The sequence below is a fragment of the Salvia miltiorrhiza genome, chromosome 1, assembly GCF_028751815.1.
Source record: "Salvia miltiorrhiza cultivar Shanhuang (shh) chromosome 1, IMPLAD_Smil_shh, whole genome shotgun sequence".
Lineage (NCBI taxonomy): Eukaryota > Viridiplantae > Streptophyta > Magnoliopsida > Lamiales > Lamiaceae > Salvia > Salvia miltiorrhiza.
In genome coordinates, this window is record NC_080387.1 from 62,377,176 (window position 1) to 62,395,853 (window position 18,678).

General features: G+C 30.1%; 1 protein-coding gene and 1 long non-coding RNA gene across 2 annotated transcripts; one reads left to right on the forward strand and one right to left on the reverse strand.

Moving 5' to 3' along the window:
* Nucleotides 1-4,945: 4,945 nt before the first annotated feature.
* Nucleotides 4,946-7,373, reverse strand: LOC131002607 (two-component response regulator ORR9-like). The gene is made up of 5 exons (XM_057929071.1): nucleotides 6,547-7,373; nucleotides 6,338-6,432; nucleotides 6,166-6,243; nucleotides 5,599-5,669; nucleotides 4,946-5,501 (listed from the first exon to the last, which is right to left on the reverse strand). The coding sequence occupies exons 1-5, from the start codon at nucleotides 6,650-6,652 to the stop codon at nucleotides 5,168-5,170; spliced, it is 684 nt and encodes a 227-aa protein (XP_057785054.1). The 5' UTR covers nucleotides 6,653-7,373; the 3' UTR covers nucleotides 4,946-5,167.
* A 3,791-nt stretch (nucleotides 7,374-11,164) lies between these two features.
* LOC131002617 (uncharacterized) lies at nucleotides 11,165-12,241 on the forward strand. Its single transcript, XR_009094365.1, has 2 exons — nucleotides 11,165-11,454; nucleotides 11,985-12,241. It is a non-coding gene; the product is annotated as an uncharacterized LOC131002617 (long non-coding RNA).
* The last annotated feature ends 6,437 nt before the right edge of the window (nucleotides 12,242-18,678 follow it).

The following is an 18,678-nucleotide window of genomic DNA, read 5'->3' on the forward strand; positions in this document are numbered from 1 at the left end:
ATTGCTGCGGTCAAATCCCACAAAAAAAAAAAACTATATAGTCTTTCTTGATTGTTAATCATGAGGGAAGTATTGTCTAATAATTAGTCACATTTATTTTATTTCTATTATATCTAACATGTAAATTCATATGCTAGATTATGAAATTTGATTCATTTAATAAATTTAATTATAATTTTATTAAGTCAGATGCATAAGACTGTGTCTCGTACAAAAATCATTCATATAGTACAAAATATTCCTCTTTTCACTTCTAGGTCTTAACACATAAATGCACTTATTTTCTTTATAATTTGATTGAATGATCGATCCTTAGTCAACGTTTTCTTTATGTTTACAACAATGGCTTACTCAAAGCGATTACAAATGATTGGACAGATAATAACATCTCCGGTAAAACTATATCTAAAAATACTCTTGATTTTTTTTGTTTATCATTTTTTCTACGAAGTGGATATATATATATATATATATATATATATATATATATATATATATAAATTGTAAAACATTGCACTAAAAAGTCAAGAAGAGTTCTACATTTTATATAAACCAATTAAGATCGTATCAATGATTTTTAGTTTTAAAACTAAATAATTTTATAACACAGCCGACTTTGGATAGTGTATTACGGGCTTATACATGCAAATCTTTAGGGTTGGGAAAAATAAATTAAATATTATCTTATCGTACCAACCTAAACAAACCTAAATATTTTATTTTAGGTTTCTTACGTGGCATGAGATAAGACGGAATATCTTTGATTGTGATATCTATTAATTTATTAGATATCAATATCTAAGATATATAAAAAAGATTTTATGCGATATGAATTTTATATTTGATAAGATATATAAAAAAGATTTTACACTATCACATCTCTCAAATATGATATATAGAATTCAAAATATATGGATAATAGAACAGTAAAAGCTCCATAAATCTGTCCTAGAAATTTTATGGAAAAAAGAACAATAAAATAGAGTGTATGCTACTAGGAATGGCAACGAATTCCCAATCGGATCCAAATCTTTTTGCTTTTTGGATCTAAACCTTACAAAAAATGAACTCGATTAATTTGGATGATTTCTAAGATTTTTGAATCTGGATTTGGAGTAAGAGTTTTAAGACTCAAATTTGACCCAGATCTAGGCCGCAAGTTCAGTTATATATAAAAAAGGATCATAATTTTATTTTTATTTAACTTTATCCTAAAAATCTATGGCAAATCTATACACCTTTTTTTCATAAACAATAGTATATAATTTTTTTAAAGATAATATTTTACTTTTATCTTAATTTAAAATTTCATATATTATTAGTATTATTATTTATTTTTTCTTTTTCAATTGTTACTTAATATTGTGATGAAGATAAAGATAAAATTGATCTTAATGGAATGATAATTAATTTTCATCCCTTTTGTACCTATACAGTTAAAAAAATTGTGTACCACATTATATTTTCTTCTTAACTTCTTTATGAAGCTGACGACGTCGAAAGTAGTTGTAACATGGAACACGTATATTTTTCTTTTGAGGGAAACATGGAACACGTATTTTAACAATTACAACAATTGATTATTTCTATATGTTATTGAACTACTAGTCTACTACTAATATATTATTTAGTACTTAATTATTATATTCTTGCTTATTTTTTAATTCTTATAATATCTTTTATGAACTATGATGTAATTGTTATTTTTGAATGATTATTAAAACTCCAGAGTATAATTGTGATTTATTTTGGTTTTTAGTTCATTTAGAATTTATTTTAAATTAGAGTAAAAATATGAATTCGGATGTGGACCCGAGATCATATAGATCTCATGAATTTGGATTTGAATCTCGTTTCTTTGAATTCAATGGATCTTGACCGAACCCAGACCTAAGAAGGAAAATTCGAATCTGGATCTGAGTCAAACAGGATCTGGTCTAGATCCAGCCCATTGCCATGTGTGCAGGCTACTAGATGATCCGAAGTTGGGAAGAACGGAGGAATTGGATGGCTTCCTAACCAGATGTTAAATAATTATTAGGTAAAGAGTCCCAAAGTTGAATTTTTTATGTGGAGGGCTATTAAGAATATCATTCCGGCAGCTGTTAATTTACGCCAGCAACATATCCCGGTCGATGGCATTTGCAATTTTGCCATGCTAATTAATTTTGTCCGAGGCTGAAAAAGGTGTGGAAGAAAACCACTTTCGGGTGTATTTTGAGACAACCGGAGGGCACGGAGATGGTGGATATTGTGGAGAAGATATGCCACGGGCTGTGATAATGGTGGATATTGTGGAGAATAATCATTTTTTTTCTGTACAATAATCAATCCCTATATATATATAAATATTATCTGTTCTTATTTTATTTAGTGGTTCTTATTTGAACCTCTCCATATATATATATATATATATATATATATATATAGGAGAGGGCTACAGTGAAAACACTTCTTAAAATATAAATATAAACATTTTTTAATGTACGAATTTTATCCAACAGGGTTACGAATTCATCCAACATGGTTATGATTTGTGAAAAATAAATTTTTGCTACCTTTGGGATTCGAACCCAGGACCACGAATTCATCCAACAGGGTTACGAATCAACCGTAGATCTTGATGATCTAAGGGCTGAAAATTATTTATATTTTATACACTTAAGAGTGTTTTTTTATTCTAGCTCTCCCCTATATATATATATATATATATATATATATGGAGAGGTTCAAATAAGAACCACTAAATAAAATTAGAACAGAGAACCATTTTAAACCATTCGATCATCAAGATCTACGGTGGATGCATCATCTCGGTGGATGAATGCAGATCCTGGGTTCGAATCCTGAAGGGAGCAAAAAATTTATTATTTTCAGATGTATTAAATTTAATAGCGAATGCATTAATTTATATAGTAGATGCATTGATTTTAATGGTTCTTATGTTCTCACGATAAGTGTGGTTCTCACTATAACCGTACCCTATATATATATATATATATATATATATATATATATATATATATATATATATATATATATATATATATATATAAAGAGATTCAAGGACTACAATAAGTAAAAATGAGGTTATGCATAGAGTTATCTAAAATATTTAAGCATAAATTGAGGAGAATAAAACTAGTATATATAAAGTTTGTAAGAGCATCTCTAAATATTCCTAAAGTCTTCCCTAAATTATTTTTAACCCCTATTTTACAATTGCACGCAGCAGCTCTCCTATTTTTCATTATCTATTTTATAAATTTAGGATTAGATTTAAGGGGGTGTAAATTTAGGATTAAATTTGAAGGGGTGTAAATTTTTTTGTGGGCCCAATTTAATTATAGGTGATCTGTTGGATGATCATTTTATCTCACTTTTTATTATTTTAGCTCAAATTTAAAGTTAGGATTACTTTTGAGAGATCTGCTGTGGATGCTCTAAGAGTGCCAATTTTTACATAATGTGGGTGGTCATGATGAACAAATAATTACATTAATATAAAAATATTAAATTATTATAACATTTCATTTCGATAGATTATAGTTATATTTTCTTTTTTACAGTTGAACTATAGATGTATTTCAGAACAAGTAATATACGAAATTTCGTAAGATTGTGGATATAGTATTTTTTTTTTAAAAGAGGGAATGTGAATATAGTCTTTTAATTAGAACATATAGAAGGGCTAGAAATTCACCAAAACATTCAAAGCCTTAAAATGGAAAAAAGTATGGACTCGATTGGCCCAAAACAGCATCTCAATAACAAATTAACAATTCAAGTTTGTATTGCAATTGAATGAATTTAATTTATACTCTGAAAGAAGAAGAAATTAATTTGTACTTTTGAACTCTATTTAAATTATTGTTTAATCTTTATTTGTTTTAGTATGCATACATAATAAAAGCTAGAAGACAAAGGGAATTACAAAAAATATATATATAAATGTAATTAAATGCTGATATAAAATATGTTGTTGAACTAGTTCATATAATGCTGTACGTAAACGGTAGTATTCGATTAATTACATAGCAAACTTTTTATTCCAAAAAATAATGCTGTGTGTATATAAATGATGATCCAAGTAATTTCGTCATAACGAGTAGATATATTCTCTAACTAATATCCATAACATCCCTAACACTAATGCTTGTTTTTCTTCCCGTTCTGTTTATATTTGTTGTTTACGAATGATTTACAAATGCTCATGCATTGCATATATATGTTATAACCTACTTTATCATATTTTACTTGACAAAACAGCACAATATTCCCCCCCTAAACAATTTTACTATGGCTACAATCTTTTTCGTACCTTTATTTTTATTTTTTCCATACATTCCTTTCAAATAAACTTTTCGCGTGCTACAACTTTTAGGAATTACATATTTAACGTTTCATATTTATTTGATCAATCTTTCGCGCAATATAAATTTTCTTCATATAATTTGAATATCAGACATTATAATTTTTTTCTCATTTTTCACAAAAAATATTATTCTCACTAATCATCTCCCTCTCTCTCTCTCTCTATATATATATATATATAAGTAAATCCTTCATAAAAGAATAAATAAATACTAGTTCATTTTGATTTGTATATAAATACATATTAATCCATAGAAAGGCTGAAAAGCTTATATCCTAAATTTTACATTTGTTTTCATATGATGCGATCATACGAGTATACAACTATTTGTTTATTTTCATTTTATTTAAAGCTGTATTCATACAACTATTTTTAATTGGCTGTGAGTTGGCTGCTTCATCCACTCACAAGCTAGCACATATTCATCACAAAATACCAACAAAAGAGTTAGGTGAAACAGAATCAAATCAAATCCCAATAAGCTCACAAAATCATCAACAAAAATACACAATATATATATATATATATATATATATATATATATATATATATCATCCTTAAATTAGTAAATACAAAATTGGGTGTAAATTTTTTCTACTTTGTCACATGTGTACATATGTTCTTCATCATTCATGATGAACCCACCCCCTCATTTCTCTCCCTATACAATATGCATTAACCTCACCAAGCCTATGAAACAGCAACAGAACTACAGATTTCCCAACCCTAAAAAAAGTATATTTAAAATAAAATAAAATAAAAAACATTATGGCAAAAAAAAAAAAAAAAAGATTAGTTGGACATAACAGTGAGGCCATTATTGTATCTGGGCCTTGTTCTGTCTGGTGATAGCCCTTCATCCATAGACTTCCTTTTACTGTTATTGCTGTTGGATTGTGCTGTTTGCTGTTGCTGTGATTGTGATTGTAATTCGATTTCTGTTTCTGTTTCTGTTTCTGCTATTTCTTTATTATTATTATCCATCTCTTCATTTTCTTCATCTTCCTGGTTTTCGGGCTTTTGACTTTCCTTGCACTTGGTTTTCATAATGTGGGGCTTAAGCTTGTTCACATCTGCTAACCTCACTGGCTTCAGAAAAAACTCCTCTGCCCCTTCCTCTAAGCATCTGTTACAATATCATTAGATTAGATTCAGCAATTAATTCAAGATTCCAACACGTTTATGGAGTATTATTTGAAATAGGGGATCTTGCTATTGTTTACCTGTTGATCCTTGCGGGGACATTCTCAGACGACATGATCACCACTGGTATATCTCTAAGAACTGAGGATTCCTGTTCAGTTACAAATATGGGTAAATTAGAGATGAAAAGTAATTTTTATTACAAAATTTTGTTGCTATTAGGTTTGTGCAGATATGAAATCTGTAATAAGATATTAGCATGTGAAATTAGTAAATGTCCCATCAACATCTTACTACACAAAATTAGGTGTGAGGAAAGATTTTGCAAAGATTCACATTGATCTCAATTGAATGGCAAGAAAGGGACCTTGTGGACAAACTTGTCAGGACACATCAAATCCAATGTAACCTCAGATCTAACAAAATCTTGTCAGAGGCATATTTTTCCTCAAAGGAAATTAACCTATTAATTTATTTTATTTTGTTTTTCAGAAATGGGGTCCTTTTCATTTATGTTTCTGAGAAAGAGGATTATTCTGTGAAAGGTAGAATGCTCAAGAATTTCACCAAAACAGACCATATGAATTGCAAGAAACTGAGAGATGGCAAGGAGGAAAAGATAAATTGAGCAAAACATTGACACATACCTTAATTTTCTTGAGCAAATCATAGCCTGTCATTCCAGGCATACAGTAGTCTGTAATAACAAGATTTACTTCCACTTCCTGTGATATAAAACCACAAATATAGATGCAATTTGTAAGACTCAGCTCAATATATATATATATATATAGGAAGTGGGGGGGGGGTGAGTTTTACCTGATTATTTTTGGGAGAGAAAAAAGCCTCATCAGAATTTCCTTCATTCCAACCAAGAAATTCCAGAGCTTTGCTACCAGAATCAACTGTAGTAACTGCCACAAGCAAATGCCAAAATAGCCACACAGAAATAAGCAAACCAAAATAAATAAATTAAAAAGCAATCTTTTCCAAGAAACAAAATCAACCCAATGAAAAAAATTGAGTACCTTGGTAAGAAGAAGTTTTAAGGAGCCTCTCTATAAGCTTCCTATCAATCAAGCTGTCATCAACAGCTAAAACATGAAACTGAGCTTCTGCTGCAGCCAATCCCATTGCTCCAAATTTGTCACAACTCCCCAAAAATAGAGCTAAAAATGAAAGTGATGAGAGGTTGAAGAAGAAGAGGAAGAAGAAAGTGAGGAATGATGAAAGTGAAAGGGAAAAAGTTTGGTTCTTTTTTTCTCTATAGTGGGGTGCTTTTCTTTACTTTGTTTCAAGCAAGGAAGAAATGAAGAAAATTGAGATGAGATATGTAATGAAATGGAATTTCAATTTCAAGTCCCACCAAAATCCTACAACCCACAAAGCAAGATCTGACCAGATTTCATCCAAAGATATGCCTCAAAGTTTTCCAACTTGGAATTTGAATTACAAGGCAAGCAATACTTGTATAGCACTACTATTAGCTAATCAAAATTGGAAGTGTCTAGCAACAAAGAATAAAGAAATGTGTGTATGTGTGTGTGCATATGCATTCAAATCAAGGATTGATTCTTCAATGAGAGAAAATTGAATAGAAAAATGAGGGAGTTTTTATTGGGATTCAAAGCTTTAGGGGGTGAGGGTGGGGGTGTGGGGGGATAGGGGGTCCCACCAAAATCCTCACAAGAGATACAGGTGATGTCAGCATATATAGGTTCCCTTTTTTCCTGGTGTGAAATCATGTGCTCTTTGCCATATCTTGAGCAGGTGCAAAGAGAGGGCAATTTCTTTTGATTCCCTTTCAAGATTTGCTTCCCATGGCCATCCATCTGTGTGCCCCATGCCCATGCATGTCTTACTCCATCCCTCACTTTTCATTTTTTGTTTTTCTTCTTGCCTCAATTTTTTTTCACTTTTTCGTAAATTTAATATTTCTATTTATCCATTTTCAATATTCCTTTTCTTTTTGCTTTTTCTATTTTTACCACCTCATCTGTTGGCTGTGTCTTTCTTCCAGAAGAAATTAAATGTGAGTAATATGGTATCCGATAATTATAGTGTTTTAATTTGGTCAACAATTTGAATGTATTTTTTGTAAGTAACTTGATGTAAAAAAGAAAAAATAAGAATAAATGGAAAAAATAATACAAAGTTCTTAACCACTCCCTATATATATGTGTTGTGTGTGTGTGTTTTAAAATTATTATAAATTAAACTTTATTGGATGAAATCCCGGCTCCCCTAGAATATGCATGAATTATTTTATTCCCATGAAGCATGACCCAGTTCTTCTCGACACGAAAATTAAAAAATTGATATTTTGTGTGTGGTAGGTGAAAAAGTGAAAAAAGTGAAAAGGTGAATAAATGGTAAATTTTTTGTCATTTTTAGAAACAGGTCAAGCTTAATGGACAAACCAAAAAGGAAAGTGGGTCATGCTTCGTGGGACAGAGGGAGTACAAACCACCAATTATATTGCAAAATTTTAATATCTACAACAATTTCCACTAAAGTTTTTTGTTTTAAATGAGATGCACTTTTTTATTTTTATTTTTAGTTTTACTTTTATTTCTTAAAAATGAGATGCATCATGCATGTAAAGCACTATATAAGCCTTACTTTTTTATTGAAGTAACAAAATCCATGATACGGGCGCATTTTATTTAAGAAGATCGATCTTTCTTTTTTTAAGTAGTGTTACTGCGTTATGCTTAAAGTAGTTATCTCCCAATAGTTTTTATTTCTCATTATTTAGCCTTAAAAACAATTTCTACTCACCCTTTTCCACGTATGACCCCATTTTGATGTGAAATGATTTCTTGGTACCATGTAAGATAGATGAAGATTTTGTTGATTTTTTTTCTTTTCTTTTTTTCTTGGGAAATCTTAACTTTTTCTTTGATTGAGATTTCGAGCAATCTTGATGTGGAATTTTTTTTGTGTTTTTTCAACAAGTCTATGACAACTCGCTTTTGATAATTTGGTTATAATTTGTTTGTTTTTTATTTTTTGGTAGAAGATTTTTCTTCACTATTCCAACGCGTGGTTGCTTTACATGATTCCTACAATTTGCAAATGATTTTAATGTTCCAACAAACTTAATCAATTCTTGCATTCTAAGGTAGAATTATTCGTTAAAAAATTATTACTGGTAAAAATTATTTTGGACGTATTTTAAAGGAGATAGTGTAAATTCATTTTTCCGCCACTTAGATTATAATTATGTATTTATTATATTATCCAATTCTTTTATTTGGACATGAGCAGCTAACATTTAATTAATGTGGTTAGTTTAATTAATACAAGGTAGCCAACATTTAATGAGGATTTAATATTTTTTTTAAGGATCAATATTTCTCTATTTTTTATATAGTGATTCGAATTTTTACATATTTTTTTTTAAAAATGAAACAATCAATTCTTCCAATAAACAATTATGCCATCTCGAGCAGCCTATAATGCCTATTGAATATTGTATGTGGGATTTAAATAACAATAGTATATTTTTTCATATCTCTTAAGAAACTAGCCATGATCATGAATGTGATTTTTTTATAAATAATAATAATAATAATAATAATAATAATAATAATAATAATAATAATAATAATAATAATAACAATAATAATAATAAATCAAACTACTGAACACACATGTGAAATTGAATTCAAGACCTTTCACAAAAGAGAATTTTTGATTGCCTCGATTTTATCATTTAACCTAGGCGTCATTAGCATGCATGAATATGATTTATTAATACCTATATTGAGATACGGTCAATATTTATTTGCTTGACTATTTGAAATTTCAATGATTCGTGTTTCGTGAAGAGGGTTAAGGGTCTAACATTAAGCATTAAGTTTCCATTATGCTAGTTTGCTAGTTTTGACAATCTATAAATATCTTAAATGGTGCTTTTATAGTAGAATAAATCTATTTGGATCAAATTGATCCGAATCAATGAAAATAAGATAGTTGCAATATTATAAGTGAAAATGTATTTTACCTTAAGTACCTCTTGTAAAAGTTTACGAATATATATATATATATATATATATATATATATATATATGATAGAGTTCTATGGAGACCATCAAAAATTCGAAGAACGAAGACCAAATCATGTGCGTCGATCTTGGTATATCCAAGGGTGATGATTCATCTTGGTATATATATGTGTGTGTGGGGGGGGGGGGGGGTGTGGACGGGCTAAAATAAAAACACATCTTAGAATAAAAAAAATAGGAACCATTTTCAGCTCTTAGATCATCAATATCTACGGTTGATTCATCACTCTTTTGGATGAATTCATGATTCCAAGTTCGAATTCCATAGGTAGCAAAAAATTTAATTTTCAAAATTATGACATTTACACAGAGAATTCAGACGTGTTTTACATAAGATTCATACATTTTAACTAGTTCGTATTTTATATTTTAAGAAGTATTTATAGTTCGTTTTAAATTAAGTTCAAAATTTGAATTATATATAATATAATTGTATTTAAATATTTTAACATATTTATAAAAATGGAATGAAGACTTTACATGTTAATTAAAACAAATTACTATTTAAAAAAAACACCTAATGATTTTTAAAGCAAAATTAATGATAAATTATTAATCAATTAATATACAAAAATAAATAAATAAAATCACTCAAAAAAATTATTGAAAATACAAACATTTAATGATTTTTTTTTGTTTCCAATATATATATTATCATATTAAAATTATGAAATAAAAATATATAAAAGATAAAAATATCTCTTTAAGTTGAAAATTAAATATTTATATATTTAATTCGAATCAAAGTGATCCAAATAACATCACCCTTTATAATATTAATTATAACTATAATGAATCTTTAATTTCCATGAAATTTCAGCAACCATAATTATTTGTTGTGCTATGTTTGGGAAAGTTAAGTGAAGCTTCGTTGGCACGTTTTTATTTTATCCTTTTACTGACTTTTAGTCAAATATTGGCCCATGAAATAGTTATCTTGAAATATTTTTTGATTATAATTTTGACTTTTGGTGGCATAATAGAAGTACTGACTACATGCCATAATAGAAGTCCGGTATGTGTGAATCCTAATAATAAATGTATGAATGCCAATGCACATACCCCTCCCAATTTAATAAGCCACGCTTATTTATTTAAACATCTCAAATTAACATACCATTTTCCAAAATAAAAGACTACTAATATATAATAAATTACCTTACATAACGTATTACTATTTACAACATATGTCATTTTGCCTCATACATAATTATTTATCTTTTCATTTAAAAAAGAATAACTCCATTTTTCTGTCCTATTTGTTAACAAATTGTATGTCCCAAAACAAAAATTATTTTATCTCTCTTGTTTTATTATAAATTATTTGTTTCTTAATATATGTGCTCAAATCTTGTGGCATATTAATTACGACGAAGAGAATATATAAGCTGATTAATTTTTTGCTCTCTTATTTAGAAAAGTAATTGAAAATATATATATATATATATATATATATATATATATATATATATATATATATAGGAGTGGGATCTATGGAGAATTAAGCCTTAATAGAGAATAAAGAATGGATTCCTAGCGTTAGATCTAACTAATCCAATGGCTACAAATAAAACGAATAAAAAAACAAAAATGAAAACGCGTTCACATTAAAAACCATCGATTTTTACTGTCGAAGGGTGAAAACCGTAAAATACATACTCTCAGTAAATCTGGAAGTTTCCATGATTTCCGACTTTCCCTCTGTCAAATCTTCACGATGATTCATGTGTAGAACAAGGTTGAATCTCAGATGACTCATATCTTCTCCACAAAGAATCGCAACACTGTGAAGAATACCCCTGCGGAATCGAAGAAGAACTGGGTTTTGTTCAATTTCTGGGCAAACGGAACTCGACATCGAAGAAGGTGAGTTCCGAAAAAACATTAGTTCATAACACTGTGAAATTTCGAATATATTGAAACATATCTGAAATTTGTTAGATTTTTATGAAAAAATTCGATTGTGTTTGCTGATATTAACTTTCGCATAGGAGAACTAGGTTTTTATATGAAGAAACCAAAGATTGGTTTTATATGGTGATGTTTTATATGAATTTAAAGTATTAGATTAGTATTGAGGGTCCCAGATAATGGATTTTAATGGAACTTTCGAACATTATATAGTACTCACATGTTTGTGATTGATTCATGTGGTAAAATTGTAATCTTTGATTCTTATGTCTGAATTTGGAACTCCAGAGGTTTTAGTTGAATGAATTTGATTCAGTTGCTTTATATCTTATTCCTTTGTATTTGATTCTGTTTTTTTTTATAAATTTGTTAGTTTCTTGTAATTTTCTTTTTTGGCTTAGATTTATGATATTCGGCGACTCTATTGCTTTATTCTTTGGATTTGAGTTAGTTTTATGATATTCTTGATTTCGTTTATATTGTAGCACACGTTCATACTTCATAGCTCCAAATCTCTTCTGGTGATTTTCAGCTCTGGCGCCCTTGGTGATTTCCAGCTCTGGCGTCCTTGGTCAGCTCTGACTGCGTAGTAATATGATAATATTCAGATGTTATATCGTATGTATTCACATGGATGTCAACATTATTCAGAACTTATTGTGTGATATTCAGTACTGAATAATATTTATTCAGAACTTATTCGATTAATAATAAAGTGGTATTCGATTAATTTTCAATATTATTCAGTATAATTTTAGTGAATAAACTTTCAAGTTTTGTAAATAAAGTGAATATTATTCAGTATAATTTTAGTGAATAAACTTTCAATGTTTGCGAATAAAGTGAACATTATTCAATATAATTTTAGTGAATAAACTTTCAATGTTTGCGAATAAAATATAGACTCTGATGAATGAATATTTGACGGATCTGCATAAAAAAACGAAGTGCAGAAGAAAATTAAAGTCTTATCTAAAGCAAAGACATATTATTTCATGAATTTTAAATATTAATATAAGGAATACATAACAATAAATATAATACATCAACATATATATACAAAAATACAACAAATCAAAGTAGTAGCAATAATACGTCAATGGCATGAGATAGAAGAGTTATTATTATTATTAATACTTTAATGGCGTGAGATAATAAATGAAAAAAGAAGGACCAGATTCTTTAAGAAAATCAGCCGTTTGAAATAATGAGCAACAATTATGGGATTAACCATATCTTACCATACATATTAAAGATATTTTCGGTTACAACTTGATGAGGAGTGATATGTGCAGAGTAGAGAAAGGATACAAATCAGAGGGATCATCTTCATCAGAGGAATCATACTGGTCAGAAGAATCATTATTACCAGAGGGATTTCATACATCAGAGACAACTCATCCACTAGAGGAATGGTTCTTGCCAGAGGAATCGTATTCGTCAGAGAAGTCACCCTCGCCAGAGGAGCCACCTTCGCCAGAGGAGTCATCCTCGCCAGAGAAGTCACCTTCGCCAGAGAAGTCACCTTCGCCAGAGGAGCCACCTGCGCCAGAGAAGTCATCATCACCAGAGGAACCACCTCCGCCAGAGAAATGCTAGAAGGCGCGGGAAGATCTCCCGCGTAAAGGCGAAGTTACTGTTCTACCCTCCGACCACGCAAGGAGCATGCATGGGCAATGATTTTACCTTTTTACCCTCAATTGTAATCTATAAATAGACCTCAGCTCGTGTATTACCATCAGGTTATCTCAAATTTTCGAATACAACAGTTATTTTCTCTTTCACGCAAAGTTTCCGATCGCTTTACTTCATTCGTTCCGATCATCTCTACTAGGTATAGTCCACACTTTACATCTTATAGTTTAGGTGTTGGTTCTTAATTCACCACAACTAAAAGTATAATGACAAACATAGCCTTCTTGGAATTATTAAGGTATAAAATCCGAAAATTGCACAGCCGTAGGATTTAGAATTATGAAGGGCCGGATTTCATTCCTTATTCTTCATACATTTAGCTTTCGTTTTTGATCCCTTCCCTATATATATATATATATATATATATATATATAGGAAGAGGTTCTAATAAAAACCTCTGTTAAAATGAGAACTAGGAACCTAATCTTGACCTTTTAAATATTAGATCTAATGGTTAGGATTTAGTCAACAAAAGAAATTGTGCATCTATTATATTTTACTGTGCACTTAAAAAATATGCAATTTATGCAATTGAAACCAACAATGCAAAATACTCAAGTAAATCGAAATTGTGCATTTATGCAATTGAAACTGTGCATCTATGCAATCGAAATTGTACATCTGTAGTTTAATCTCAGCCCTCTATTTTATTTAAATCAATGGCTTTAAATTGGTTCCTAGTTTTCATCTTAAGAGGGGTTTTTATATTAACCCTATCCTATATATATATATATATATATAACTAATTTTCTAATGACTCGTATGTATTTTTTAATAATTCATTAATGCTAGAGTTAATAAAAGAATTAAATAAGATTATATTTATAAATAAGCTAAAAATGCATAGCCTTTTCTATAAACGAACCTATATATATATTTGAGTCATTCGAAAAAGAAAAAGAAAAACTATATAATTGAGACGGAGTGAGTAATATTTTAGTATAGAGTTTTTTTTTATCATTAGATTTGATAGAGTTAATACATATCATTATTTTTTTAGGGGAAATAAAAAAATATATTATTAATTATCTTTAAAGAAACATTTAACAAACTATACATCTACTCGAAACATATATTCAAAATCAACTATTTTTTTCAGCTAGATGCGTGAATAAGAGTATTTGTAATGGGAAAGTACACTTGTTTTATTTCTTTGTTTGTTTACAACTTACAAGTTTCACATAAAATCATGCAATTTTGATTGCGTTGATCATTATAGAATACTATTTGACATTCATGTCATCTCTTTAATTCATGATCTACGTGAATTAATATACAAGAAATTTTATTTTATTTTTTTGTAATTTTTTAATAATAATTTATTATTTTATTTCTATATTTTCAATAATAATTCTCTCTCAGAAAATGAAAAATTTCTATAAATGATAGGATTTTTTTTTCATTCTAATTGTAGCCTTTCTTTTTTTCCTAAAAATATGTATTTTGATTAATGATAAAATATTCAATATACATATAAAATTAAAAACCGTGACTAAAATTTTAATTTGATAGATAACATATAAATAATACTCCCAATATTAATTATAACACATTTTCACCACTCCCAATACACTCAACTACCTTTTATCTACTCTCAATACACTCAACAATATTTTTTCTTAAAACCCGTGTCACTCCCTCCTAGGAAGTTCTTTCATGGACGGAGGGAGTAGATTTTAAATAAAAAATTTACTCTCTTTCGTACACGAAAAAATGGGACATAGTATTTTTTTAGGCACATATTTTAAAAAATGTGCACATTCTGAGCCTCGGTTTTGCATGCTGCGAAGTAGATTGCATTTTGTAGCTGCTGAACCTGCTGGCTAGCTTTGCTAAGCTTATTCTCCACGTCAGCAATCCGAAGCTGTTAGCTATTTTGTTAAGCTCAATTTGTTAGTTAGTTATTCTATTAGCTAGTGTGTTAGCGTGTTCTTAGCTTATCTCTCTTTGCAAATCAGTTAATGAAAATGCAGTTTCAAATTACTTCTTTAGTTCATAATTTCTTTAACAGGGTTTTGTAAAGTAATTTTACTAAAATTAGAAATGGGATCGATTAAAATAATGGACGATTTAAAATGATAAAAGATGTATCAAAAATGGGAAGACGGAGAAAGTAGTACTTTTACGAAAAGATAATTTAGCGAGTGGTTTAATCCTGAATCCACATTTGATTGATCTGATGTAGTACCCACATCTCCAAATTAATTACCCATGCCATGTGATCCATAATCAAGGGCAATTAATTTGATTTGGATTTGATGACAAGAAAATGATGCTAAACTACTCTTGTTTCACACGAATCACACCTAACGTGGCTCATTTACTTCAATTCAATGAAAAATCAGTTCCATGGGCCCACATCAAGATTTGCCAGTTAAACTAAAATTTTCGAACATAATCTGCGTCATACGAGGATTTGTCGATGAGGTTAAGGATTATAATTTTGTTATTAATTGATTATTGCTTTTCCCTTTTCTTTGAGTGTCTTAATTACTACTCCCTCCGTCTCATTATTTATGGGACAAGTCCATTATTTATGGGACAATGCTTTTCGATACGGAGATTAAGGAGAAGTAAATTAGGTGAAAATGATGTATGATCTACATATTTAAGTTTGTGTTTAAGGAATTGTTTAAATTTTTTGTTATTTCTTACAAATATGCAATAAATGTTTTCCAAAAATTGTTTTCATTACACATTAACAAAACTAACGAAAATTATGAAACAAAATGCTGAAAATAATTGCAGAAATCTCTTGTTCTTGCATAAGAGCATTGGCAACGGACATCCTCGATGCCTTACTCGAACTCGAGTAGCCACTCGAGTAGGCGTTGCAAGTGAGTGCTACTCGAGTTATCAAGTATGCTCGATAATTTCTTTTTTTTTTTTTTTAATTCTCTTCTCCTCTTTAAAAATTTCTCTCTCCTCTTTAAAAACTAAAAAAATCAAGTAGGCTATCAAGGAACCCCAATGCAGCACTACCTACTCAATAACACAACCACTATCAAGTAGGCTATCAAGGAACCCCATTGCGGATGCTCTAATGAGTTTATTAGTGAATTTATGAAACATAAAATTAGTTTCGCCTAATGCAAAAACCAAACAAAGACCAAATAAAAATTATGTTAATGGGGAAACCAAACAAAAATTTTGTATTCCTCCTGATGCAGAAATCAAACAAAAATTATGAAACATAAATTTAAAAATCTCTTGTTCTTCCAGAAAGCTTCGATTCTTACTAAAACCACCAAAACCCCTATCCTCTAATTATCATTGCACAACTATATTAAAGAATCATGGAAATTAAAATTGAAATAAAAACCCACAAAAATTCAAAAACGAAACGAAGATTTTTCCAAAAATTGTAGAAATTGCAGAAGATTTTAAACTGTAAATGAAGCAAAATTTTCCAGAAACCAGAAACATCTCTAGATCCCCAAATCACCAAATCCACAAATCCATGAATCAAAAAATCAAATCTAATGTAGGATAAGTCTATGGAGCCGCCGCGCCGTTGGTATGAGCCCTAGGAGGTGGTGAAGTCGGTGTAGGCGGCGAACTCCGCCGCTCGCACTACGCCACACCACGACTAGGGTTTCACTCGGGGCTTCTCCTCGCGTAGATCGCCTCGTCTCGAGCTTCTCCTCGCGCAGATCGATGCATATGGAGTGGGTTCTTCGGTGGTGGAGTTGAGATGGAGAGGGCGGCGGGGCCGACAATCGATGTCGTCGTTGACAGACAAACACAGCTAGAGGCGGCAGGCTAAATTATGGAAGAGAGCGAGAGAGAAGGAGTAGACTGAGGCGGCTGACGACGCCGATAGGCGCTGCTTGCGCCTTGGCGGCCGACGAATAGAGGGGCAGGCGGCGTGATTGCTTTCTGCCGGAACATTCAAGAGAGAGAGCGAGAGGGGTAGAATTAGAGACTCCATCAAGTCCATAAATTAATTCATTAGGCATGTAATTAGTGATTAAATTAAGGCCTAAGTCCCTTATTATTTCCCAAAATGGAAACGTGCCATTTAGGTTGGTACAACCCAAAATGGAATACGTGTCATTAATAATGGGACGGAGGGAGTATTATCTTCTTCTTTTTTCTTCTTTAGAGATACAAAATTTCTAGAGCATATCTTGTGCTAAAAGCCTATGAGTTCAGTTGACATCGATTAATTAGATAAAACATGACATCTTAGTTAAAATATATGCTTAACTATTTGAGGTGGTCTCGAGTACAATCAGATGTACCATACAATTGAATTGACCCGCATCCAGATCATGATTGGCATCCTGATGCAAACCCACATCCTGACCCAAATCGTGTAAATGATACTATTCTGTTATACAAATGACACTGTCTGTAATTGACACTATTCTGTTATACAAATGACAATGCGTATAAAAGAAACTACTATGACATTGTAAATGACATTGTGTATAATTGACACTATTCAAAAATATAAATAACACTTTCTATAATTAACACTATAAAATTGTAAATGATACCATAATATTTTAATGACACTATAACATTTTAAAATGTTACAATGTCATTTATATAATCAAATAGTGTCAATTATAGACAGTGTCATTTGTATAACCGAATAGTGTTATTTACACGATTTGGGTCAGAATGCGGGTTTAGATCCGAATATAAATCATGATTTGGATGTGAGTCAACTCGGTTGTACAGTACACACAGTTATACCCAAGTTTTTGTTATTTTGGGTTGAACCCGTCAAACGGGATAGTGACGTCATAATGGTTGATTTGTTAAATACATGTAAATGCTTTGCTGAGTCGAGTTACATTATTACATATAGAGTGTTATTATTAAGGAATTTTCAGTGTAAAAATTTTCGATTGACTTAGTTGTTTATTTTATTCTACTCCCTCCGTCCGTCAAAAGTGGACCACTTTGACTGGGTACGGGATTTAATAAAATTTGTGATGATTTTGAAGTAGTGGAGAAAAGGTTCCCACCATTTTATGAGATGTGTGGTTAAGATTGAATTTGGGGTGATTTTTTTTTTGTAAATAAAGAGTGTTTGTAAGGATAAAAAGATTAAAGTGGATGGTGGGACCATTTTTATAAAAGAAAAGTGGTATACTCTTTGCGGACGCCCGATATAGTAAAAGTGGTCCCCTTTCGACGGATGGAGGGAGTATCTTTTTTCGAAGGGGGTGTTAGTTGCTTATTTTTAAAGTAATACTAATATATTAAAAAAGAATTGTTGTATTTTTTTTCTACACCGTATAAGATTCACCAACACATACAAGTAAAAGTATCAAGTTACCTTATCAAACTAGGTTATGTTGTGTACCATTTGTGAGTATACATTTAATTTGCGTTGATATTTTATATATATATATATATATATATATATATATAGGGGAGGGCTAGAATAAAAATACTCTTAAGTGTATAATATATATATATATATATATATATATATATATATATATATATATATATATATATATATAG